Source organism: Callorhinchus milii, unplaced genomic scaffold (genome assembly GCF_018977255.1).
Source record: "Callorhinchus milii isolate IMCB2004 unplaced genomic scaffold, IMCB_Cmil_1.0 Scaffold4, whole genome shotgun sequence".
Classification (NCBI taxonomy): Eukaryota; Metazoa; Chordata; class Chondrichthyes; order Chimaeriformes; family Callorhinchidae; genus Callorhinchus; species Callorhinchus milii.
In genome coordinates this window covers 69573247-69601007 of record NW_024704745.1, presented here as the reverse complement: position 1 = coordinate 69601007, position 27761 = coordinate 69573247, and the positions used below count along the sequence as shown (strand labels likewise).

The following is a 27761-nucleotide window of genomic DNA, read 5'->3' as shown; positions in this document are numbered from 1 at the left end:
AGTGGGAAAATTTCAGATGGGCCAATCTGTCAACAAATAACCAACCTTAGCACAACACACCAGCAATTGAAGTACATTGACGGCAAGTTTGAGTTTTCTTACCATGTATCCTGCGAAGGCAATAAGGGAGATCATCTTTGTTATTAATTGCCTTATAGCATGATGTCATGAACCCAAAGTTACTTGTTTTTTGTAGCCGATTAGCTGGTGGAGGCTCCAGAGGAAAGAGACTGTGGTAGTTATCCACCTCCGTGGGAAATCCTACAGTGTACAATGCATACATTGGTATCAAAGACAATAGAACGTCCATTTATAAAAATACTAAGAACCTACAATTACCTGACAATTTTTATTGGATTTTATAAAGTATCAATCTGAATAAGCTCAAATGAAGAAGACATTTTAGAGGAAGTTTTTCTTTAAATTATTCTCCCAGATAAAAAAAAACAAGTGAACATAAAACAGTGCTTCATCTATAGTAAGGGACCACCTCACTGTGATAGAATGCTTTGAACCCGCCTCTTCCTGGGCCCCAGTGACCTAATGAGGAGAGTATTCAGATATGATGCAGAGCAACTCCACTGAGTTGTTTTGGGAATTTTTCATCACCTGGGAAATGACTTAGGAAAGTTCAGTACTAACTAGACTTTGCTGAATACGGTTCTGAACGTTTCTGGGAATTTGTAGCAAATCAATTCCAAGAAGGAATTGATTTGAACAGCAAACTTTCCTCCTTTGAATAGAATTCTCTTTCTAGATTTTACAATAAGTATATGAATATTTCAGAAGACTATAATAGTAACAATTTATAATTCAGTTCACATTTATTTGGACAATTTAAACTGGTAAAATGTATTACAATTTACCACTAAATAATTGTTGTGTATTTCAACAAAATATATCTGAGCATTTTTTTGAAAACCGGATGAATTTTACTTTTCTCGGGAACAATGTTCCAAATCTCAAACTTGTTAGGATATGCTCTAATAAAATTAGATAAGCTCTAATTTAGTATATATGCTCTAATTTTTCCTAAGATGAATAAATCTTAAAATGGCAATTTGTGATCAGCTGCCAATCCCATGCACAGTATGGAACTAGAGTAGTCATTTTTTTTGAAGTTAAGACATTAAAAACTAATTAAATACTTAACATCTAAACATGCAGAACAGCTAATTATGTTTGTATAGTACAATACTGAGAAAATTCAGTACATCAACATACAAGATATAAAGCAAAGCAAATATTAATTTCACATTCAAAATAAAGTCATCAGTATACTCCAGCTTTTGCAAAAAAGTCAATAAAGAGGTTAATAACAATTCAACTTAATAATAATAGTAAAATTCAAAGAGAAATCATACTGAATTAACCTGACCAAAATGCTATGAACAACTGAAGAGATTCTATTACAAAATAGCATATCACTGCATGTGAAGTTACATCTGTGGATAACCGTATTCTGTAAATGACAGCAGGCAATAGAGCAGACAATAATGCTTACTGTGTCACAAAAACACAAGCAGGCTTTTGAATTTACCAAAATGGTGAAAACACTTCAGTTTTCTTTACTTATTAAAATGAATGGAATAACAACAAATTTATAATTTGGACTAAAATCCATCAACTGCCATCACCTCATCTTACAGTGCCATAACGTTTTCAGCATTGACCAATGCAATCCACCGATTATCACTCTGAGCCCTTGGATAAATAATCCTTACAACAGTTTGGGGATGAATTAATTAAAGCATTCAAATTTGGACGAATAAATTAAAGAATTCAAATTTGGACCACATTTAGATTATTTTAAATATAATGTTGCAACTTAAGTACACAAGCGTTTTGTAGTTGAAGGAATATACTCCTTCGTCTCTGCAACATTCATCTCTAGGGCATTGTGCTACAACAATGGAGTCCTGTAGCTCAGTGGTTAGAGCACTCGCTTTGCAAACGAGAGACCTGAGTTCAATTCCAGGCAGAGGGCGAAACCTTGGGCAAGTTTCCTTACTCCACACGCCTAATAATAATCCCTCCAAAAAACAAAAACAATAATAAATTGGTCATTTTCAATCTACGACTGTTTGTGGGACATTGCTGTGCGCAATTGGCTGCCGCGTTCGCCCACAAATATACAGTCAATTCACTTTACAGTCTATTCTGTGAAGCGCTTTGGGACGTCCTCCCGACGTGAAAAGCGCTATATCAAATGCAAGGATTATTATTATTATTATTACAACAATGGAGTCCTGTAGCTCAGTGGTTAGAGCACTCGCTTTGCAAACGAGAGACCTGAGTTCAATTCCAGGCACAGGGCGAAACCTTGGGCAAGTTTCCTTACTCCACACAGAGCCTAATAATAATCCCTCCAAAACCAAAAACAATAATAAATTGGTCATTTTCAATCTACGACTGTTTGTGGGACATTGCTGTGCGCAATTGGCTGCCGCGTTCGCCCACAAATATACAGTTAATTCACTTTACAGTGTATTCTGTGAAGCGCTTTGGGACGTCCTCCTGACGTGAAAAGCGCTATATCAAATGCCAGGATTATTATTATTATCTTTATTTTCTAGACTGGTCTTATCGTGTGGATTGAGTTTTCTTATCCCCAACTGTTCTCATGTGTATGAACAAAAGATAATTGTTTTTTTTCTAATAGACATTGCACATTTTCGTTTCCTCTCTCGCTCTCTTCTTCAGGAGGTATTCAACATTTTGTCCCCTTGTAAATGTGGTTCATTTTCATTAGGATCTAGTCTCGGTGGGCTATTCTTCTGAAGCAGAACCTGATTTAGTGATTATGCAACATCTGCACTTGTGCACTTCCGGATTTCTCTTGACTGTAATCAAGAATAGGAACTCAAGTCTTATTTTTCCCTCCATAATCCAGGTGTGGTTGATGCCAATTATAGTTCCCCAATTGCATAAGTTAGGATCAGTAGGTAAGTCACCAGAGATGAAACCTGCAACATTCGTCTCTAGGGTATTGTGCTACAACAGTGGTATCTTTATTTTGTAGACTGTTGCAGAGCAGCAAGTTAAATTTAAAGACTGGCTTCTTAATCGAGCCTCCATCTTTGCTGATTTCCAAGACTCAGCATCACCCCACTGTTGTCTAAAAATGATGAGCAAGAGTGAAAGGAAGACTAAGATTCAAATTATTTCATCATTTAGCTGTACAACATTTGTCCTCGACAAATGGTTGAAAATAATCTTATTCTGGAGTATCACTTTGAAGAGATGCACAAACTTGCAAATATGTTAATAATACAGTAAATTATCAACTTTCTATGCAGATCACTCAACTTGCACTAAAATACATTGACATGTAAATAGGGGCTTTTACTATCACCTGTATTAGATCGGGAAATGGATCTACGCAAAAGTAGAAACCAATTGTCTAACTGCTATATTATATACATTGAACTACCCAGATTGTGGATATGTGGACGAATGCTTGCCAATCTGATAATGATCGTGCAGGTGGTAATTACTATTAGCTATAGTGGAACAAATCAGTTACTGGCCAAAACACAATATCTTCAAAGTCGTAGATTAGTAACTGGCAAAAAAGGAAACTGAAGATATTTCACTTTTTTTAAGGGTCTCGAAGGATTTCCTTGACAAACCATTTATTTCACCCAATTACATAATTTATATAATTGTTCAACTGAATGAAGTTATGGTCAAAGGGAAAATTGAAGATACGGAAACCTAGCAACTGAGGTTTGTACCATCAACTGCTTATTTCTAAAGATATATGCTACATACACAAGTTGCAGTTCAGTATGAATGTCTAAAATAATATCCAATTTGCTAATATTAGAATGGCTTTGAGGACCACTGTATGTGCTTCCTTAATTTTGACTTATTTCTGCACCGTATAATTATATTAAATGCAATCTTTAATTTGCTGATTGGAACTATGTACAGCAGCCCTGTACTGTACTTGGGAGTCCTGTAGCTCAGTGGTTAGAGCACTTGCCTTGCAAGCGAGACACCTGGGTTCAATTCTAGGCAGGGCGAAACCTTGGGAAAGTTTCCTTTCTCCATGACCGTTTGTGGGACACTGCTGTGCGCAATTGGCTGCCACATTTCGCCCACAGATATACAGTCAATTCACTTTACAGCATATTCTGTGAAGCGCTTTGAGACGTCTAGAAGACGTGAAAAGCGCTATATCAAATATAAGGATTATTATTATTATTAGCCCCCTTTCTTACATGGCACATTCAGTTATAGTACGAACGGAGTGTGGACCCCATTCAATTTGCAAGAAGCAACAGACATCAACCTGATGCCCCAAAAGTTAGCCATTCTGGCTTCCCACACAGTAATAAAAAGACTAGGCCTGGTTCTCATCACAGACATCATTTTCTGCTCCTCACAAAGAAGTGATGTTGATTGTGACCTCAATATCTTGAGGTCAGTCTTTTGTTAGCATAGGAACCAAGCCAGCTGCTACACAGTGATAAGCAAGTCCTGACTGGCTATCAGGGTCCCCAATGTAAGGTTGTTGGGATTTGGTGACCCTCACAGTGGAACCTTATGACTGGACTCCACTGTTTTTTTAACCAAAGTAGAATATTTTGAATCTATAACTCATTTAATTTCATAAATAAACTAAATTTCAAAACAGGATTGGTTAATCAATCAAACAAATCAAGATAATTATTAGATTTCAAAGACATATATACTGTTGTGATGAGGTACAGGTAGAAATAAGGTAGAAAGGAAGTGCCAAATGTTTATACAACAAGGACCATCTCACCTGGATTTTCAGTTTGGTCAATCTGTGCCATAGTTATTAAATGCTTGTTGATCAACTCCTACAAAGAAATGTTAATACAACATTATTGGATAAATTATTTCCATTGATTGGTGAGTCAGTGACTAGAGGGCATCAATTAAACATAATTAGCAAAGGAGCAAAGAGGGAGATTGAGGATTTTTTTTTTAACACAGAGAAATGGCTGATGCAGAATCCATACATTAACTTTCAAGAGGGAAACTAGTTACATATTTACAAAGTAATTTGTAAGAATATCAGGAAAAGGAAGGTCAATAGGACTGAATTGATTGCTTTTTCAAAGAGCCAGCACAGACATGATGGGCTATAAATTGCTGTGGCTCTATATTAATTATAATTGAGCTACTTGAGCTAAGGGCAAAAGGCAATATAATGGCACAGTGGTGTACAAACATCCAGCTCCATAGAGAAATAGGACATGAATTTCTGCACATAGTTCACTCCTAATGTTAGTCAAATCAAGGTGCAACACTGAACAGAGAAGCATTCCCTCCCAAAGAGAGAAAATCTGAGGATTTGCCAACCCCTATCACCTTCTGGCACACAGATCAGACCAACACTAACTAGCAGAGTCATGGGAATGTATTTGTGGGGCAGATAAACTTAACAAATAAGGATAATTTCTTCGAAGGAATCAATGAAACTTGTGATTACCCAACAATACATAATTTATTGAATTGCCAAAAAGTGTATCCATAAGTAGTAAGGTTTAGAACAGGAAGAACGAGTTTCAAAATCAACCTAGGATAGATTCATCAAACTGGTGTAGTTGGCCATGTAGCACATTATTTTACCACTAACATTACTGGCTGCTCCAGAGTAGCTCTGTTAAAAGTTAAAACTGAGAATTTTAATATAAAATCTTCAGTTTATTGCAAAAAAAGCCTATCTTTGTCAAAACATCACAAAATCAAGCAAAAATAGCATTTAACTTACCTGTCTGAGTTCATCGGACATAAAAAAGGATGGTGCATTTGCTTTCGGTTGCATGTATGCAACATGGGGGGCAGCTGAAGGATAAATATGGTAAGTTGGAAATACCTAGAAAGCAACAAGAGTTGTAGACATTACAGTATAGAAGGCATTATGATCATTTACGCCCATTCTGCTACTAGTTCCTTTCATGGAGCAGTATATTCTAATCCCTGGTACTTTCCCTTAAAAAGTTTTTTTTAAATCAAGTAAAACTAGAAATCAATGAACACACATTTCCTAAGCATTTCCAGAAGAAAAAACTTGTAGTTCAGTTAACATTTTCCAAATTGTTTTTAAGTGACAAGATAATATATACTTATTACAAAAAAATTAATCAATATTTTGTATAGAATTACATAGAATATACAGCACAGAAATAGGCCATTCAGCCCAACTGATCTATGCAGGCGTTTATGCTCCACGAGCCTCCTCCTGACCTTCCTCAACAAAAAGATTACATTTGTATAGCGTCTTTCACATCGGGAGGACGTCCAAGGTGATGGACAGTGTACAGTGTTTCAGACCTGAGCTGGGGTCGGGAGGCCAATGGCATGGTCCAGCTGAGGCGGGACTTGAAGGAGACTAAGGAGGGGGCGAGGCGGAGTGATTGGGGGATGGAATTTCAGCGGTTGGGGGCAGAGTGGCTGAAGGCTCTCCCATCAATGGTGGGGCTGGTGGGTCGAGGAACGTGGAGCAGGCTGGAGCCGGCTGAGCGGGTGGGTTGGTAGGTGTTACGAGGTCGCAGAGGTAGGGTGGGGCGAGGCCATGGAGGGCTTTGTAGGTGAGGACCAGGTTCTTGAACTGGATAGTCTGAAGGGATAGGGAGCCAATGGAGTCCGGCGAGAATGGGGGAGATGGGGTCATGGAGTTTGGTTCGGGAGAGGACACGGGCTGCAGAGTTCTGGAATATCTGCAGCCTGTGGAGGGAGGAGTTGGGAAGGCCGACAAGCAGGGCATTTGCATAGGCGAGCCTGGAGGTGATGAAGGCATGAACAAAAGTTTCAGCGGCCTGAGGGGTGAGGTAGTGGCGGAGTCGGGCGTTGTTACGGAGGTGAGGGAAGGCAGGGCGGGTCATGGCTTGGACGTGGAGAAGAAAACAGTTGAAGGTCAAATGAGTTGAGGTGTGCAACCATGGAAGTTGATGCTGCCAGAGCCCGAGGTGGAGAGGCGCTGGCGCGAGCCAATCAGGAGGGCCTAGGTCTTGTTCACATTCAACTGTGGGAAATTTGCCCTCATCCAGGACTTGATGTCTGACAGACAGTCTGTCAGGACAGCAGTGGTCCTGAAGTTGAGCGTGGAGGCAGAAAGATAAGAGTTGGGTGTCATCCGCATACAAATGGAAGATTTAGAGGCACTGGAGAAGGTACCGAAACCTCAACTAAGCCTATCAGCATAACCCACTATTCCTTTCTCCCTCATGTACTCATCTAGCTTCCCCTTAAATGCATCTTTGCTATTACCCTCTACTATTCCTTGTGGCAGCAAGTTCCACATTCCCTCCACTCTCTGGGTAAAGACATTTCTTCTTATTTCCCCATTTGATTTATTGGTGACTATTTTATATTTATGGCCCCTGGTTTTAGTCTCCCCCACATGTGGAAACATCTTCTCTAATGTCTACCCTATCAAAACCTTCCTTAATTTTAAAGACCTCTATTAGGTCACCCCTCACCCTTCTCTATTCAAGAGAAGAGTCCAAGCTTGTTCAGCCTTTCCTGATAGGTATAACCTTGCAGTTCTGATATCATCCTTGTAAATCTCCTTTGCACCTTCTCCAGTGCCTCTATGTGCTTTCTATAATATGAGAACCAGAACTGTACACAGTACTCCAAGTGTGACCTGACCAAGGTTCGATATAAGTTTAGCATAACTTCCCTGCTTTTCATTTCTATCCCTCTTGAAATGAACCCCAACACTTGGTTTGCTTTTTTTGTGGCCTTATTAAATGTATTTATATAATTTTTGATCTCTTCTGTCATGTCCACCTGATCCGTCTCCCTGGTAAATACTGAGGCAAAGTAATTGTTCAATATTTCTGCCATTTTGCTGTTGCTGCCTGTGAGCTTACCATGCCCATTCCTTAGTGGCCCTATTCCTATTTTTCTTTTGTAATTGATATGTCTGTAGAATATTTTACTATTTCTTTTTACATTCCTTGATAATTTAATAATTCCGCTTTGCCTTCCTAATTGTTTTTTGACTTCTTTCCTGACCGCTTTGTATTCTTTTTTGTAATGCTTGCCCTTGTTGTTTATGAACTTAGTGAACGCCCCTTTACCCAGTCTTTCCCCTTATGTTTTTATTCATCCACGGTGTCTCATTATTGTTTAGCTTTATCTTATATATTTCTCCTGGATTCTATTGATCACCGTTTTAAATGTCTCCCACTGCTGCTCTATCGCTGTTTGCCTTTATCACCTCAAGGCTGGACTATGGGAACTCTCTCCTCGCCGGCCTTCCCGGCACCTCCCTCCACAAGCTGCAGGTCATTCAGAACTCTGCAGCTCGTGTACTGTCCCGCACCAGGCTTCGCGACCACATCATTCCCACCCTCGCTCGCCTCCTCCACTGGCTCCCCATCCCCCAGAGAATCGAATTCAAGATCCTCATCCTCACCTACAAGGCCATTCACGGCCTTGCTTCCTCCTACCTCTCCGACCTACTATCCCCCTACCTACCCGCCCGTACCCTCCGTTCCTCTGGCTCCGGTCTGCTCCACATCCCCCGCCCCAACCGCCCTACTATCGGTGGCCGGGCCTTCAGCCTCTCAGCCCCTAGGCTCTGGAACTCTATCCCCCAGTGCCTTCGCCTTGCCTCCTCCCTTTCCTCCTTCAACGCCGGTCTCAAGACCTTTCTCTTTGACCGTGCCTTCAGCTCCCCTCTCGACTCTCTTCCCCCTCCTCGCTCCCTCCCTTCCCTCCCCTCACCCTGACCATTTCCCCCTTGCTCGGGTCCTGACCCAACTGTACAGCGCCTTGGGACGTCCTCCCGACGTGAAAGGCGCTCAATAAATGGAATCTTGTTGTTGTTGCCAATATTGTTTTCCAGTTTATTTTCCCAAGTTCCATTCCAATAAAGTCAGCTTTATTCCAATCTATTACCCAGGTCTTTGCCATTCTCATGTCCTTCACAATCTTTTACTTAAACCTTAAATTACGGTCCCTATTCCCTAGATGTTCCCCTACTCTTACTTCTCTTATTTGCTCTGGTTCATTTCCCATTACTAAATCCAGCAGAGATTCCTCCCTTGTTGGGCCTCTTACATACTGGGTAAGAAAGGAGTCCTGTATACATTGAAGGAACTCCATTCCCTTATCTCCTTTACCTACCTCTTCTAGCCAATTTGGGAGTAGTTGAAATCGCCCACGATTGTAACAGTATATCTTTTACTCATTTCCCTAATTTCTTGCAGATTTCTTCCTCTTCCTCTATTAGGTGGTCTGTAGAGTACCCCTATTGATGTGATTGATCCCTTCTTATCTTTTATCTCTATCCACACAAATTCTGTTTCTATCTTACTGATGGCTATGTCCCTTTTTTCTATTCCCATTATGTTATCCCTAATAAGTACAGCTACTCCACCGCCCTTTTCCCATTTCTATCCTTTCTAAATATATTAAACCTGGCAATGTTTAATTGTCAGTCCTGTTCTTTCTGTAGCCATGTTTCGGTAATCCGTACTACATCTGGTTCCTCACTACAAATTATTGCCTCCAGTTCTCGTGTTTTATTTTGGATTGCTGTACAGACAGTTTAACTCATTTTTATTATTTGTTCCTCTCACTTTATTTTTGAGTCTTTTCACACTTCTGTTCTATAATTGCATTAATTCCCTGACCATTTATGTTCTCCTTATTCCTTAGTTTTGTCTGACCTATACTCTCATCTGTTTATTTTGTATTTGGGCTTATGTCATTTCCTTCTGATCCCTCCCCCCATTTTACTAGTTTAAAGCCTTTGACAAAGCCCTATTTACCCTTTCCACTAGGACACTGGTCCCTTTCCAGTTCAGGTGGAGCCTGTCCCATTGGTACAGCTACTTCCTGTCCCAGTAATAGTACCAGTGTCCCATGAAATTAAATCCTTCTTTCCCACACCAATCCTTTAGCAATGTGTTCTAACTTTCCTAATCTGTTTCTCCCTACTCCAATTTGCAGGTGGCTCAGGTAAGAATCCAGAGATTATTACCCTTGAGGTCCTGTCTTTTAATTTAGTTTCTGACTCCTGAAACTCCCTCTGCGGGACCACCTCCCCGTTCTTACCTATGTTGTTTGTCCCAACATGGACCACAACAACTGGATCTGTCTCCTTCCATTTCCAAATTCCTCTCCAGCCACCTCGAGATATCCCTTACACCAGGTAGGCAATACACCCTTCGAGACTCTCGTTTGTGGCTACAGAGGATGCTATCTATGCCCCTAACTATTGAATCCCCTATCACTACTACATTTCTATTCTGCTCCTTCCCCCTTCGGATAGCCTTCAACCACGGTGCCTTGGTCTGCATTATGGCTGTCCCCCCCACAGTCTTTCTCCTTGTGCTCACAGGTAGCAAGTACACTGTACCTGTTGGCAAGTCCTCCTCCTCTACCTCTCCTGTGTTCCCGCTACCTGGCTCACTGACAGTCACACCATCGTGGAGTCCTGTAGCTCAGTGGTTAGAGCACTCGCTTTGCGAGCGAGAGACCTGAGTTCAATTCCAGGCAGGACGAAACCTTGGGCAAGTTTCCTTACTCCACACGCCTAATAATAAGCCCTCCAAAACCAAAAACAATAATAAATTGGTCATATTCAATCTACGACTGTTTGTGGGACATTGCTGTGCGCAATTGGCTGCCGCGTTCGCCCACAAATATACAGTCAATTCACTTTACAGTGTGTTCTGTGAAGCGCTTTGGGACGTCCTCCCGACGTGAAAAGCGCTATATCAAATGCAAGGATTATTATTATCCCCTTCCTGTACCTGCGCTTTCCTCTGGGGCATGGCTGAGTTCTGCTTAGAACTATCCAGAAATTCCTCCCCCTTCTTTACTTGTCGGAGTGTGTCTAACTCACACTCCAGCTCAATGATTCTGAGCAAGAGTGTGTTAAGCGAGAGACATTTACTGCAGACGTGACAGTCCAGGACAGTCTCACAGTCCACAAACTCCCACATACTGCATTCCTGACACTGCCTGTGCTATCATTTCTACTTATTTTATTAGTTATTTATGTAGTTCACTTAGCACCTCCTTCCCTCTCTGCATCTAATTCCCACTCTCACCCAATTCCTTCTCACTCTGTTCCCACTTCACTCCGGTCCCTTCGCTTTAAATACATGATCTTTGGCATTCACCTGAACAGGCAGATGGGACCTCGGTTTAACGTCCCATCTAAAGTTTGACACCTCCACAAATACAATGCTCCTCCAACACTGTATTGGGATGTCAACCTAGACTATGTAGGGCACGATTCCACAATCTTGAAATTAAAAGTTTATGTTCAAAAGTTTATACATTTGTGGTGTACAATATTTGTTCCACAGAACTAGCTTACTTAGCATTACACTACTTCATCTACATTTGATATTTTGTTGCAGCATTATGTTTTACAACTAAACAAAATAAGTCCTACATTTACACACCATTCCAGGAAGTGGTCCTGGCGTTGTGTCAGTGTAGAAGTAAGTGGTGCCTCCCACAGTTTCTTTCTGTATCACTTGGCCAGAAGATGGAGGTTGCGAAACTGCATCAGATACAGATGTAGAGGCACTGGAAGGTACCATGAAATTAGCTGGATTTGGAGTATGGCTCCTCCTTCGAGGGGCAGGGGATGTGTGTGGAGTAATTTTTGGAGAGTGCAGAGGAGATGATCCAGCTGATAAGGACATTCCTGAAAAGGAGTTGAAAAAACATGGTAAGCAATAGTGATATCTTCATCAAAACATTTTAGAATAATCCTTACAGAGTATACCGTAAAATGGATTGACTGTATTTAGTGGCAGCCAGTTTGCGAAGGATGGTACCTCCATCAACGTAACACATCCATAGTACTGTGTTGGAGCATCAGGTTAGACAATGTGATTCCAAGTTCCGATGTGGGTTATGATCCCACAACCTTCTGGCTCTGAGGCAAGAGTGAGCCAGGCTGACACAGGTGTTCTGGTTGTAGTAAGAGAAAAAATTTTTTTCAAGCATCTCTCTTTCTTGTCCCTCTTCCTTATTTTGCAAAGTGGGAACAGGATAATTTGTAGCATAACTGTTGCAATATGTGGGATTTGCTATTTAGAGAATTATAACCACTGCATGAGCATAACATTAATTAATTAATATTCCAATATTGTAGTAGTTATTGCAAACTAAGGGAAACAGTCAACCCAATTTAAACAAAATTCTAAAATTAGTAGTGTTGTGTGCCGAATGGTAGAAAAAAAGAGAACACTGAACTCCTATAAACAGCCTATAAAAGCACTGCCCTTGCATGGCAAAATATGTTCTCATTGGTTATACTTATAAATCAAATCCCTGCTTGTTTTGCCATTACATTTTGTTTCAATGGAATACAACCAGTTAACAACATCTAAAATCTGACAAAATACAAATGAGTATCAAATATCTATCATACGCACATATAATTCAGCATGCAAACATCTGAAATGCTGTTTTTGATATGGCAACAAAAATGAGAATGGGGATATTCCCATTTATACAAGGAACTGGCACATTTTCAACTTAAAAATACTGGCCGATTTCAAAATTAGGCTTTGCTCAAATAGCTATCATTTCCCAAACTACAAACATCAACAATAAAATTTAATTTATAGGGCGCCTTTCACGTTGGGAGGACGTCCCAAAGCGCTGAACAGTCAGTTGTCGGGGCCCGAGCATGGAGGAGGGGTAGTGTAGGGGTGAGGGAAGGCAGAGATGTGGGAGGGAGACCAAAGGCATCGTCGAAGAGAAGGGTCTTGAGACCGGCTTTGAAGGCTGCAAAGGAGGAAGCGAGGCGAAGGGACCGTGGAATGGAGTTCCAGAGTGTGGGGGCAGAGGCTGAAAGCCTGGCCACCAAAGACAGAGCGGGTCGGGCAGGAGACATGGAGCATACCGGAGCCTGATGAATGGAAGAAGCGGGCAGGTTGGTAGGGAGTCAGCAGGTCAGAGATGTAGGAGGGAGCAAGGCCATGGATGGCCTTAAAGGTGAGGACAATCTTGAACTTTTGATCTTTTACAAAGACAAATTATAAGTGTAGTCTTTAGTTTACAGTATATTCTGTTAAACCCTTTGAGACGTCTGGAAGACGTGAAAAGTGCTATATCAAATTCAAGGATTATTATTATATTATTAATTTATTTACCAAAAGGGATTATTACCTGGAGAAAAGCGATCCACCAATCGACCAACAATCAGGTTCCTACTTACTGCTAGGTAAACAGAGGAGTGTGGAGTAAGGAAACTTGCCCAATGTTTCTCCCTGCCAGGAATCTAACCCAGTTCCTTTCGCTTGCAAGGCAAGTGCTCTACCCACTGAACTATAGGACTCCACAGTACACTTATCCACGATAGGACTCTAATAGGTTCTATTTAATGTGGCTAAATTGTGCACAAAATAAAATGTGGTATGTTTTAAAACAATAGCTATAATTTAGTACAATCCTTTGTCGTTAATGCTGATTGTGTAACACGCAATATGGAAAGAATTTTACAAAATGCACGAATGTTCAATATTCATAGGTCTTAGTTTTTAGTTATATTTGCAGCTCTCCAGATTTCTGTTGTAAACTGATAACTTGTTTAAATATGTGTTTAACAATTTCTAATTCCAATAAGTACCTTATATAACTATAGTTACTTAATAACTGATATCTTGCCAATGTTACATTAGCAGTAATTCTATGGACATAATTTAAAACAGGCCCACTTACTTGTTGATACGCCAATTGAGAGATAGCTGCTATCTTTCATCCACCTACAATACAACTGACTCCATTCTTAAACGTTGAGAAGGACAAATAACCATTTAAAGAAATTGACACATTTTCAGGAACTGTTTTAAGAGTACACATCAATCCCACATGCCAGAAAGAATCCCCTATCATTTCTCTTCAATTACTTAGGCCAAAAGTGATAAATTGAACACACTACCAAAATGTGAAATATGTTTTTCAAAATAAGAAAATCAGTTACTTAACTTCAAACCGACTGGCCAGAATATGCTGGCCACAAATACGACTGCAGTTCCAGGAAATACGGCATAAAATAGAAGTAACATTGCATGACCAGATTGGACTTTTCCAAATGGAAGAACATAATCTGCCCTCAAAAAAGAAATGTGCTCATAAGATTTTCCTATGCCTCTTGATAATTATTACTCACGGTATGCAAGGATCATGTAGTTGGGTGAACTAGGTTATTTTGAAGTAACCATTTATCTAAGAGGAAACTTAATGCATGCATGAGAGTAAGGATATAGCAGGGTATGTGTATCGAGAAGGTGATTAGTAGCGGTGAAGACTCATGTGGAGTATAAAAAACCAACACAAACTAGTTGAGAAAATGGCCTTTTTCCAATGGTACAATCTATGTAATTCTATGAAACAGAATATACATTTCCACACAAGTTTTCTCTGAACATCTGTTCACTGGTTTTCATGACTGCCCTCAGAGAATACCTGATGTATTGCAAATCTTCAGAGATTTACTTTTAACCACAAACTAAAAACTTTTAGAAGTTTTAAGATGGTTTTAGTTTAGGTCACTCTTTATAGATTGATCTGTAAAACGCACACAAATAGCATATTGATAGCACAGCTTTCCATTGGTGAATGGGATGGATCAGTCAGCACTTCCACAAATAAACATGGTTCATCACTTATAAATCTCTAATTGGACTGATATGAAACCTAGCTGAGCAATATTACAAATTCACTTAAGAAAGGAAACATTTATCCAGATAAAAACAATTGTCATATTAATCCTATATTGTGCATGCACCTGAATATCACAACCAGGTCACCACAAGGGTTTCCATTAAAATAAATAAGAGACAGGGACAAACTACCACCTAATGCAGCCAGCAGAATTTTAAAATTATTATCAAGTCACTCAGCTCTTAAGAATAAAGAGAACAATTTCCTTATGGCAGAGAGGCATTCAGAATTTCACAGGTATTGTCTGAAACCTGTTCACAGAGACCATATTTAGTCCCACTGAAACAAATCTTACTGTCTTTCTGTAAAAGCAGAAGCTATTTTTTTTTAAATTATGTAAACGTTTTGATTTTAGGCAGGATTATGATCATTTAAGAGTTAATTTATGACAGTCATCTTATTTTGGAGTGTGAAATAATATATTTTGCAGCATCAGTGCATTAGGCAGCTAAATACATACAGTCCAAATGAGCAAAATGTACAGCTGGGGGCTGATATAATTTAAACACAATCCAATAGTATTAATCTATGGTAAATGAAGCGACAAGACTCATACAGATGTAGCTTTTTTTAAAATAAAATCTATCACCTTTGAGGAAAAAAAAAGAGTAGCCTCTGAGTTAACTGACTCCAGGGAGACAGACTTCTGGGAGGGATGTGGTTTTAAAGCCAGTGTCAGTGAAGGAAACCAATAGTCAGGTGGCCCCATGAAGGTTTGTAACTAAGGAAAATGGCAGTTGACCATGGTTAGTGTCTACACATGGTGTACATGCTAACAACATAAATCATGCCAAAAGATGGTTATGTGGGCTAACACTTTGGGAAATCTCAAAAGTACTTATGATAACAATATTGTTATAATTTTGACACATCTATACACTTGACCTTGAACAACTTCTAGAATTCTGCACCAAATGAAAAGCCTCCAAAGCTGAAATCCTAACCAAGCAACAGGGGTTACTGTACAGGGAACCTTGCTGTTGAGGACCACAAAATGGTCACGCTTAATTATACAGTCAGAGCCCGATATCCACAATGACAGGGATCAAAAAAAATGCCAGCCTCTCTCTCTCCACCTTCAATGCTAGATCCTCTTTCTTTCTCTTTCTTTCCACCTACAGTACCAGTATTAAAACAAGTCGTATAAAAAAACTTTCCAGTTATGTTAATATCCAATAACATGGATATTAATGCATATTAATGCACTTCATATTAATGCACTTCAATTACATTAATCTGCTAAATACTACAATTATTTTAAAAGCCTTGAAGATGAGGATAAGAAATATATAGGCAACTAAATTGGAAAAAAAAGTTGTAGAAAACCTCTGAAATCTATCAGTATTTTTGGTTTGCCCAATGACATCTTTCTTTGCGAGTGGGTCAAAGCAATTCTGCTAACTGAAGTTCGCTCCCAGGATATAATCTTTAGGGTCTTTATTTTGTGCTCAATTTATAAAAGAGAACCATCTTTGTTAGATGCTTAGGTAGTGAACAAAATTTTAAATCGACTTTACCAAGCTAAGGTGACAATTTAGCCACCTTCTCAACAAGCTAAATTAAATGCTAGACTACACATAATAGTATCTTGCAATCCACAATAGGTTCTGGCTTAAATGGAAGTTGGACGCATTGGGTAATGGCAAAAAGTGGATATGAAAGTAAATCTATTTTACACATAAATTTTACATACGGTATTGTGGGTATTCTCATTAAGCATTCCATCCGGAGATGCGTAGCGTGGAAATATCCACAGCATACACTGTGTGCCTGCTGGTTTCTCTTATTATTTTGGAGATAACCATCAAAAGTAATGGGAATTTCCTATCCCAGGAAAAAGAGAATCATTAAAGCAGACCAAGCTGCTTGTTCTTATAAAGTGAATCGGTCAACTGGCAAGTTTCAGCAAACATTGGAAACTACTTTCTTTTCAAGGGTCCAATTGAGATGGTCTTCTGTTGCTGCTGAAACATTCCCACATTAATTTTGTTGTACCTACCAAAACAGCAGTTACTCAGGCTTTCTACTTGTACTCCAATTACCCAAGTTAACATAGTGGTTAGCGAGCTCGCCTTGCAAGAGAGGACCCAGGTTCTTTTCCCGGGCGGAGCAAACCGTAGGCAAGTTTCCTCTGTTTATCTAGCAGTAAGTAGGAGCCTGGTTGTTAGTCATTTGGTAGATTGCTTTCCGGGGGGTAATAATCCTCGATTTTAATGGGGCTCAGTGCCTTTGGGTGAAGGTCTCAGTTCAAAGCACCCAATCTACTGAACTCAGCAAAGCCACTGTAGAATGCACCCTCCCCATAACATACAACAGGAGCCTAATACAGGAAGCAGGTTCTAGTGAGCATTTATTTAAGCTATAAAGTTGTTTCATAAGCTTGTTATTTTATTTCTTAGGAGAATACTTTGAACAAAAAGTACTCCCTCTTGGCTTCATTTCCCCTTTAATGATCTCCAGTGCACTAACCAAAAAACATGTCTCATCCATGTGGTGTTCTGTATGCCTTTTGTAGGTATCCTATATGATACAAATTTAGTTGTTTTTTTNACAATTTAACACATAAGGCAGGAAGCAGTGGCCATTTAGAAACCTGATTAACAATAGAAACAGGAAGTGAGCACTTTCAATTCAGCAAAACAAGTTTTCCATAGAAGAATTCTGAAGTCCTTTGCTGCCTCACATTGGAAGAAACCCAAAGTAACACAAAGAAAGTGGGATGTCTTGTGAATAGATTAAAATTAGATTTTGTAATTCATTTTCCGAATTTTATTAAATGAAGCATGTTTTCAATCTATTCTTACTACATACATTATTACATCATCAGCAACACTTCACGTATAGCTCAATTATTAACTATAGGGAAATGTAGCTTGCACAGTGTTGAATTTTTATTATAGATACAGCCTTCATCATTTTTCAATACATTTCCATCTCCAAATAAAAATTGCTTTGCTTGTGTCCTCAGTTTAAGATCCACTGCAATTCTGACTGACTGTTTGTCAGACATTGAATACTGGGTGAGCTTCAACTTTCTGTCAGATTGAACACATATGTTTCAGTGTTCACTAGCACTGTCACACCACTTTGCTTCAACTCGGTCAACCTTCCTAACTGCTCACTCAGAACCAATTTTATGTTCTGCTAGGCCCTCAGCTGTGCTTCATAATGCTTGTCCCTCGCACCCTCCACTCCACCATTGGAGGTCGTGCATTTATCCATTACACTCCGAAACTCTGGAACACTCTCTCTCAATCCCTCCGCCACATCTCTCCCTTTTTTCAAGTCTCGCCTGAAAACCTTCCTTTTCGACTTACGGTTATCTCCCCGCCACCATCGGCTCGAAGTCAGGCTCTGCCACTGTTAAACGTTCTGAGACGCATAAAGGGTGCTATATAAGTGCAAGTTGTTGTTGTTGTCGTAGCCAATCCACTTCAAAGACTGATTTAACAATCTTTTCTGCCTATCCCGAGGCAGTTCATTATAGTTAAGTTTCACTAGATTCTGAGCTCAGAATGATTTACTGAACTTTCAAATCTCTGAACTAATAAAACATCAGAGTTTTCCATGAGCTATGAATATCCCAAGAATCATTTACAAGAATACTTAAAGGCCTATAAAGTAGAGGTAAGCCCCCTTACACAATAACCTCCTTCACCAACCATCTGACTAGATGGAATTTTTCTTTTCTGCAATTGTTGGGTACCGATTCCCACCTGAGTTTTGGAAAAGGTAGTAGCAGAGAATGGTGCCCTTGGATTTCTTGTCAGTTGAAAACCTAAGTATTTTAAACACTTCAATAGTTGCTTCCAAAGTCGGATGACGCTGTAAAATATAGAATCCTAGTTGGGAAATCTTCTGGTTGAAGCTGGAGAACTCAACATAATTTTCCCTGCCTTTTCAATCAATGTGAAACCGCTTGATAGATTCAACCTTGGCATTGTTCCTGAGAATGTTGATGACCTCATCTAATTGAAGTGCTCCTTCTAAAGTCATCTCTTTACACCAAGAAATGAGGGGTTTATTCTGATCCAATGTAATTTCATCACAGTGAATTCAATAGTCAAAAGTGCCATAGCTGAGTTTCAGGTTCATGGCTTTTGAATTCTTGCATTCTATCAATCATTCAAAACATTGACAACAAAGCTTGTAGATCTTGAATCTGGTGTCAATAATTCAAGGACAAACGGAACAGGATGAAGTTCTGACCAAGGCATGGACCACTCCACATTACCAACTTAAAACTTGATGACTCTGCAAATTAAAAACTCAAGTTTAATCGAAACTGTGCTAAAACACTCAACAAAAAGTTTCTGCACAAGAAAATGCATTTACTTTATTTAAAATTATTACATTTACCAATAGTTATTTACAATGTGCAAAAACAGAATAATTAATAAAACCTTAGGCCCTTATATTCCCAATAAGCAAAGGATTCACAACAGGCCCTGGAATACTAAAATTTGTGTTGCAGAGATGCGTATAAATCAAATGAGGTGAAGATGTGACCACGGCAAATGATATCCCAATTTACCAATGTAAAGCATTGGACACCTTACCTCTGGAAATGTCAAACTCTCAAAAGGACAATGTCCTGGGAACATTTATTTTATGTGAAAATTGAAATGATTTTGAAGATATTTCTAATTTTCAGAACACTAACATTGTGGCCTTGACCTCTCAAGCAGTTTTGATTGTAAAATGTTTTAGGGGGTAGACAAAAAACAATCTAATAATAATGCTTATTCATCAAATGTGAAAACAATGGACTATGTTCTCCATTAATATGTCATAAAATATAGAATATATTAGATTACTTACCTTAAAATCATTCTTTGAAAGTAGGCATTCCCAACAAGCTTTGGGGTTTTACTCTGCTAATGTTTCTGATCATGGAATAAAACAGTATGTTGAGTTTGCCAAATAAGGTCATTTTGTCAATCAAGCCGGTTTCCTCCATAGAAAATGCATAACCCATAGCACTTAATTTCTTGAGGAAAAGCTCTTGATAGCATCCTGATATTGGAGGTCATTAAGCAAACTCGAAAACAGCCATCAAGTACATTTCAGAGTCAGTCCCTGCAAGAAGAACTTCATTTCTGGCTCATTTAGTCTTGATTTTAAGGTCATGTTCTCCAGTAACTAATTGGCTCCCATTGGGGTAAACAGTAGCTCTGCTTGTTGATTCCCTTGATAATCTTCAACATCTCAATTAAATCTGCACCCCAGCTTTCTGAGTTCCAATAATATTCCCAGCTTATCACTTGTTCAAACCCTCCCCTTTGTTAGTTTTCTATCAGATGTACACTGTCACTCTGTATTTCCGACCATTTTTGACAAAAATGCACTACTGTACATTTGATCACATTGAAATGCACCTGTTATTCACCCAATTTGTAAATATCTGCTGGAAAACATTGCATAACGTTGTAGTGCATGCAGTTCACTACACTTCCAAGCTTTACAACATCTGCAACCTTGAATGTACTCCCCTCTGTACCTAAATCAAGATTATCGATATATGCTGAGAACAGCTGTGGATCCAACATAGATCCCTGGGGCACTCCTTTGATCCTCACCTACCAGCCCAAGAATGTCTTTTTAATTGGTCTTCACACTAACTCTCTGACTTCTAACATCAAGCCAATTCCCTATCCATCTCAAGTGACTCCAACGTCATGCACCTTAATTTATCCAATTCTATGCAGAAATTTTAGATAAAGCCTTACAGAAATCCATATGAAGAACATCCTTTGCTTTTGCTCCACTATCTATTTGCCTCTGATAGGAACATGCTAACTTTTCCCTGATCAGCATGCATCTATCAAGGTACTCATCTATTGTATTTTAGATGACATGCATAAGTAAACAGCTGCTGCTGAAGCTCCACATTTTCAATTGGTGGAACCTACAATAAGTAGTGTGTGTTTCCTGGTGTGTTGGGCTGCTCACCCAAGGCTTACAAGGAGATCCTAGTGCCTACTACCAGTGAGGGCTCAAACGTGCATTTGTTGGATGCCCATTACCAACTGTGACTAACATCCTGGGGGAGGAGGGAAGGTAAACGGGGTCATCTTGGGGTTCACACGGTATATCAGAATTGAGTCAATCCTTGTGGCAGTTGCTAGTTCCTGAGAACTCCATTGACAACATACCTGCCAGCCTGACTTGTTGCCAGGATCAATCACGAGGAATATTGATTCTTCCCACTTGGTTCCTGTCAATCTTGCAAACCAAAGCCATAACTAAAGATGGTCTTATCTGGACAAGCAACAGCAAGCTTGCCAGAAAGTGCTCACAATGGCAGTTTTAACTGGTTAAACGTTCCAATTAAAAACAGCTTCTCAGTTAAAAAGGGAGAGAGCACGCACTTCATCTTAGACAAAGGAAAGTATCCATGCGTAGGTGGCATACGTAAAAAACAGTCTGGTTTGGATTCTTGTCAGCTTGGTGATGAGTTTCTGCATGGACCCAAAAAAATCTTACCCAATTAATTCCAGTAACTTCACCGCTACTGGCCAAAATTACAAGGATAACCTCTACTTCCTTTTTTTGAGAACAGGAACAACATTCACCACTTCAAGTCCTCTGGTATTATCTCAGAATTCAGCAAGCTCTGGAAGATTGCAATCAACTCTCATACCTACAGGGGAACCCTGTTATAAGTACCTGTTGGGACCCTGAAATTTCCAACCTGTCCTACAGGCAAGGGTGCCATAATACCTCAATGACAACAACTTGCATTTATAAAGAGCCCTTCACTCAGCTAGCATCTTGGAGCACTTAAGAGTGCTTACACCTCCACAAGTTAGCCTTCCAGATTCATGAACCACTAGCGCATCACTGTGCATGCATGAAGAAAGCACAATACACAACCTATTAGTGCATATTGGTCAGGTTCTGCATCGTCATGATGCACAACCACATTTTCGTGCTATTCTCATGATTTTCATGCTTCGATGCCACAAAGCATCATGGTCCATTAAGTACCCATCTTAATAATAATCCTTGCATTTGGTATAGCACTTTTTACATTGGGAGGACATGTTAAAGCGCTTCACAGGATTCAATGTAAAGTGTAGTGGCTGTATTTTGTAGGCAAAAGTGGCAGTCTATTTGCACATAGCAATATCCTACAAACAGTACCACAAGACAGAATCCCTTGTCTTGTTGAATAGTACCATGGCATCTTAACATCAACATGAATAGGCAGAAGGGTTTAATGTCTTATCTATGACAATACAGCACACCGCCAGCGCTGCAATGAAGTGGCAGCCTAGAGTATATCAAATCCTGTTGTGGAACCCGTAAGGCGAGAGTGCTACCATTGAGCCAGGATAATACACCTTTTAAGTTAGACACTGCTTTAATGAAGGCAGATATATTACTAATAATCCTTGCATTAGATGCAGCCAATTTCAGTTGTACTATGAAACACTCCTTCAATAATGACTGAGGGAAAACAAATCTTCTCGCTGATAGAATTTCATTCGAATAGTTTCTTGGGCACTACTAGATGAAAAAGATCTGCTTGATGCCATAGATCAACTCATTCCACAACATCAGTATTTAAGCTCAAATATTAAGTTCCATATTGACTGTGGTTTGGACCATCAAAGTAGGTTCTCTTCCATTTTCTCTTCCTAACAATCTTCAAGCTGTTTTTGAACCATAAAGCAGTATTTCCTCGACGAGGAAATATTCTCACCACTTTTTTTTTTAAAAACATAACTTTTTGAACACAATTTATGAAGGGAATACTTAAAATGACTTTCCAACCTCCAATAAAAATTCTCCCCTGCAAAATATTTTAGAAATACTATCATTGGCAGCAAGTTAAACTCCTACCAATTACTGCAACAGAAGGTAAGAAAATGTATTTTTCTGTCAATCCTCCATATTCTTACCTGGCACTAACCCAGCTGCCGTCTGACTCAAGGACGGATGAGAGAACAAGGCTGGTGAAAAGGCAGATATGTTGGACTGGGACATAGCACTTAGTCTAGGGGTTGATCCTCCTTTAGGGATGAATTCACTTGCAGCTGGATTCGGCATCTGTAGACAAAACAATTCCATCCAATTAATCGCAAAACTATCCATCCAAAAATTTCATATTTTTCAGTTTTGAGAAGTGATTAGAAAGTATTATATTTGAAACTGGTCACATTTATTTTCATCGAGCTATAAAGTACTGCTGAGAAACACAATTTTGAAATAATAATGCTTCTTAAAAAAAAGCAGTGTTTTGCCTGCTGAATAAACTCACATATCGGTTCAGATATTCTTGATGACAACCTATTAACAAATCAGTCAACAATAACAGCATCTTGCATTTATATAGCACCCTTTAGGCATCCTACAGGCTCAACCAAACAAGGCAAATGGAAAAACGTACTTTAAATTCAAATTTAAATTAAAAATAGTATCATGCAATAGTATTGTTCGATTTTCCTGCATGACAATTGTTTTGCATGTATACAGTGCACTCATATCTCTTATATAGTCAAACTAAGTGAGACTTAGTTTCAGACCCGAGACCTCATCGGAGCCAAAGTTTTGCAACTGAGAATCATATGGTGTTTGTGTCATTGGTTCTGTTTTTCAGGTGGCGCATTTTCCAGCAGGCAACCAGACTGGGTTTAATTCTGCCTTTGATTTTAAATAATTTCCTATTACGATTTATTTTTGCACTATTGCGTTTGCTCTCTGGTCTTTCCACATCCAATTAGCCATTTTGAAAGTATAGTAAATTAAGGTATCTTTATTAGCACTAGAGATCCTTTTGCAAATTTTATGAATTGCATGTTGTTGTTAACCTCAGTAACAACTTCCATTTATATAGCACCCTTCAGATATGATAGCATCTTGGAGCACTGAAACCTCCATCAACTCAGTTTCTGATATAAAGAAGAGTACTGAGGAAAACAAGTTTTGAAAGGCATTCCTATTCAAAATTTCAGTAACGTGCAATCGACTTATTTTTGTAGGTGAACGCGGCAGCCAATTTGCGTACACATCAATGCCCCACATGGAATGCCCCACAGGAACTGATCATCCTGGCTTTGCTGACTCCCCATCATCCAGAGGATTGAGTTTAAAATCCTTGTCCTCACTTACAAGCCCTTCACAGCTTTTCCCCTCCCTACTTCTGCGATCTTCTAACACCTTTTCAGCCTTCCCACTCCCACTGCTCAGAGGACACTGGCCTGGCCCCATGTTCCCCGCCCCATCCAACCGACCACCGGCGGTCAGGCCTTTCTGCCTTATGCACATACCGTTTGTATTCGTTGACAGAACAGTTTATACAAGGGCAAGGTTTCCAAACAGAACAACTTTGCAATATTTGATGGTTCATGATAGGAAAAATGTGGGCCATGGGAAATGAATAGCACACTTGGCAACACTGACACTTCAAAAGAGCTTCATTAAGACTGAAAGATGTTCCCTGTACAAAAAAGCATGACATTTTCAAACTTCAATTTCAAACAGAAACGAGCAGCAGATACAGCACATCACTTTAAACATCTCGTAATGGCAAGATCCTTTCATCTTTCCAGTAAACCTCAAAGGATTGGGAACACTATTTTGAGGAAAAAACAGATTTTTCATTATTTGGATAGTAGAAATCTACAGCAATTTTTGTTTTAATCTGCAGATGTCAATTGATCCATAAAAGGAAATGCTTTACCAATAATAGCAGTGTGGTTTGATCCCAAGTCCGGGAGGGAGGGGAGAACGACACACACACAAACACTTGGAGCAAGCGATTAGCAGGGTATGGTCAGCCTGTAGGTAAGGAAGGGGCTGGAGGAGACAGTACAGAGGGGCAAGGAGCACTGGGGCTGGCACTCAGGAGAAAGCCTGGAGGTTAGAAAATAGTGTACACAGAAGTGACATCACATAGCAATTTCAGCCATTGATTCAGGTTGGAGTTTCTGGTGTCGTTCCTCTTCATGCCTAATCTGATTGAGGGGGCCTCGATCTTCCTTCTCTTGTGAACAGCTCCTGGTCCTCCACTTCACACCAAGTCCGCCAAACACACCTACCAAACTCTTTTTCCAATTCTTGCATTTTGTTAAATAAGAAGATTGTGCAAAAGGTTAACAGAAAAAGTAAGCAACTTGTAGGTTTATGCAAGGACTCTGACAATTTCAATCACCCATTTGGACAGAAGGTCTCTTTATGGCAGATAATCAAAGTTCCATTTTAATAAGGATCTTGTAATCTTACAGTAATTTGAATGCAAGTTTGTGTGTATGCACGTGTGTATATTTCATTACTTGGTAGCCTACAATGTAGCAAAACTGCCTACCTTTCTCCTTTGCGATAAGCTGAGTCCAGGAAAATCACTAAATAGTGACGAAACCGGATCTATATAAAAGAAAGATGTGAATGAACACTTAATTTGACATAAATTCTGAATGGTATCACAATTAAATTTGCATATAATTCTCCCAAAATAAAATTCTGCCAAAAATAGCTGTTTTCTTTATATTTTGCACAACTAGCAATTTAGATTTTAAATATACAAGAGTACACCATTCTATTTCGACTGAACTGGCAACCTTTGTTTTTGAAAAAAATCAAGCAAGTAGGATAGTTTCCAAAAGGAGATCCCTTTTCTGTATAAGTACATGTAATGCTAGATGTGAACAAAGTAAATGAGATTATAATCCATAATGATATAGGATCTACAACACCAAAAAAGGTTCATGGGTAATTGCTAGAGTGCAGTGATTGTACTTGTATGCAGATTTCCTGGGTGCATTCATTCACATTCATGGTACAACTGTTTAATCCATCCAAATAATTGAAAAAAAGAGGGAAAAATTAAAGAAATCACACAGATATCTCTCCCTTAAAGAATGTTTCAATGACAGCTAATGGATCCATTTGAACCTTCACCTTTAAGAAACTGGAGCAAATTTGCCACAAGGCAATAAATAAGCCCATACCTATCATTGCATAGAAAGGCATTTGTCATAAAATCACAAGATTAGATCGGATGATGAAAACACTTCATCCCATCTGATCTCATCCCTCCAGAAAATCCACCCTGTGGAGTCCTGTAGTTTACAACAACAATACATTTGAAAAGCTCCTTTCACGTCAGGAGGACGTCCCAAGGCACTGGACAGTCAATGTTTCAGCTTAGTGGTTGGAGCACTCGCCTTGCAAGTGAGAAGACATGGGTTCAATTCCCAGGCAGGGCAAAATGGGCAAGTTTCCTCACTCCACACGCCTCTGTTTACCTAGCAGCAGGTAGGAACCCAGTTGTTAGTCGATTGACAGATCACTTTTGCGGGTGTAAAAAATAAATAAAATTTTAATAATTTGGTTACTCAATCCACGACCGTTTGTAGTACACTGCTACACACAATTGGCTGCCGCGTTTCTCCCACAAAATATCGTCAATTCACTTTACAGTATATTCTGTGAAGTGCTTTGAGACAACTCAAAGATGTGATAGGCGCTATATCAAATGCAAATAATTATTTATTATCACCCTTCCATCACAGCATCAATCTTTTTAAATGAGTCTAATATCCTGGCCTCAACCACTCTTCCCAGCACAGTAAGCTGTTAGTCGATGTTTATCCTCTGGGTAAAAAATGTCCTGGTATTTGTCCTGAAGTTGGCCTGAATTCTAAACCTCTGTCCCTCAGAGGTTTAGAGTAATGCTGTTATGAGCACTACACCTCAGGAAAGATATTTTGGCCCTGGAGGGGGTGCAGCACAGATTCGCCAGAATGATACCAGAGCTTAAAGGGTTCAATTATGAGGACAGATTGCATAAACTTGGGCTGTATTCTCTTGAGATTAGAAGATTGAGGGGTGATCTAATTGAGGTGTTTTAAATAATAAAAGGGATTCAATAGGGTGGTTACAGAGGAACTATTTGCTCTTGTGGGGGAATCCAGAATGAGGGGGCATAATCTTAAAATTAGAGCTAGATTAGAGCTAAAAATCCTAAACAGATTTCATTTAGGAGTGAAATCAGGAAGTATTTTTTCACACAAAGGGTAATGGAAATCTGGAACTCTCTCCCCCAAAAGGCTGTGGATTATGCATCCATTCAAATTTTCAACACTGAGATGGATAGATTTTTGTTAGGTAAAGGCAGGTAATTGGAGTTGAAATATAGATCAGACATGATCTAATAGAATGGCGGAACAGGCTTGAGGGCTGAATGGCCTACTCTTCCTATGCCCTCTTCTTCGACTGTCTTGTGCATCCTAAAATATTAGGATCTTGGATTACTTTTGCAATTCCATTTAAAATGTTATATACTTCTAAGATCCCCTCTGAGTCATCTTCTCTCATGAATGAAAACTCTTAGCGTGTCTAATAGTTGCTGAAAGCTCCTTCCTTTAACACTGGGGATCATCCTCTTTGCTCTCTATACTGCCACGACCTCTCCGATGGGCCGCCGAGACCTTCATTCGTGGATTCAGTATGTCCAGGCTAGACTATGCCAACTCTTTACCTACCCAGAACTCTGCAGCTCATATTCTCTCCCACATTAGGCTTCACAAGCCTATCACCCTATCCTTGCCCAGATGGGGGGTGATAGGCAAATTAAGTTTAACAATAACAACAAATTATGTTTGTATAGTGCCTATCACGTCGGGAGAACGTCCCATAGCACTGTTTAATACAGACAGATGCAAGATACTACATATAGGATGCAATAATAAGAAACACAAATACTCCATGGATAAGACAGAACTTGCCAAGGAGGAACAACAACAACAAAATTACATTTATAGAGCTACTTTCATGTCGGGAGGACTTCCCAAAGCGCTAAACAATCAGGTGTTGGGGCCCGAGCATGGGAGAGGGGTGGTGTAGGGGTGGGGGAAGGCAGAGAGTTGGGAGGATGACCAAAGGCACGATCGAAGAGAAAGGCGCGATCGAAGAGCTGAAGCTAGAAGAGATCTGGGGGTGTTGACTGGTCACTCACCATGTTAGAATGGTGTAAAGCAGCAATAAACAAGTAAACAGCCAGCTCCACTGGCTCCCAATCCTCCAGAGTATTGAGGTCAGGATCCTCGTCTTCACTTTTAAAT

At 39.6% G+C, this 27761-nt stretch overlaps 1 protein-coding gene across 2 annotated transcripts in view; it reads right to left on the bottom strand.

Moving 5' to 3' along the window:
* The window catches only part of pan3 (poly(A) specific ribonuclease subunit PAN3), a 71476-nt gene that overhangs the window by 21184 nt on the left and 22531 nt on the right, over positions 1-27761 (bottom strand). For both annotated transcript variants that reach the window (XM_007900606.2, XM_007900605.2), the window contains exons 4-9: positions 25004-25062; positions 22599-22746; positions 11412-11659; positions 5750-5854; positions 4775-4832; positions 103-261 (exon numbers count right to left, since the gene is read on the bottom strand). In XM_007900606.2, coding sequence (XP_007898797.1) covers positions 103-261; positions 4775-4832; positions 5750-5854; positions 11412-11659; positions 22599-22746; positions 25004-25062 — 777 coding nt within the window. The remainder of the gene's footprint in view (positions 1-102; positions 262-4774; positions 4833-5749; positions 5855-11411; positions 11660-22598; positions 22747-25003; positions 25063-27761) is intronic.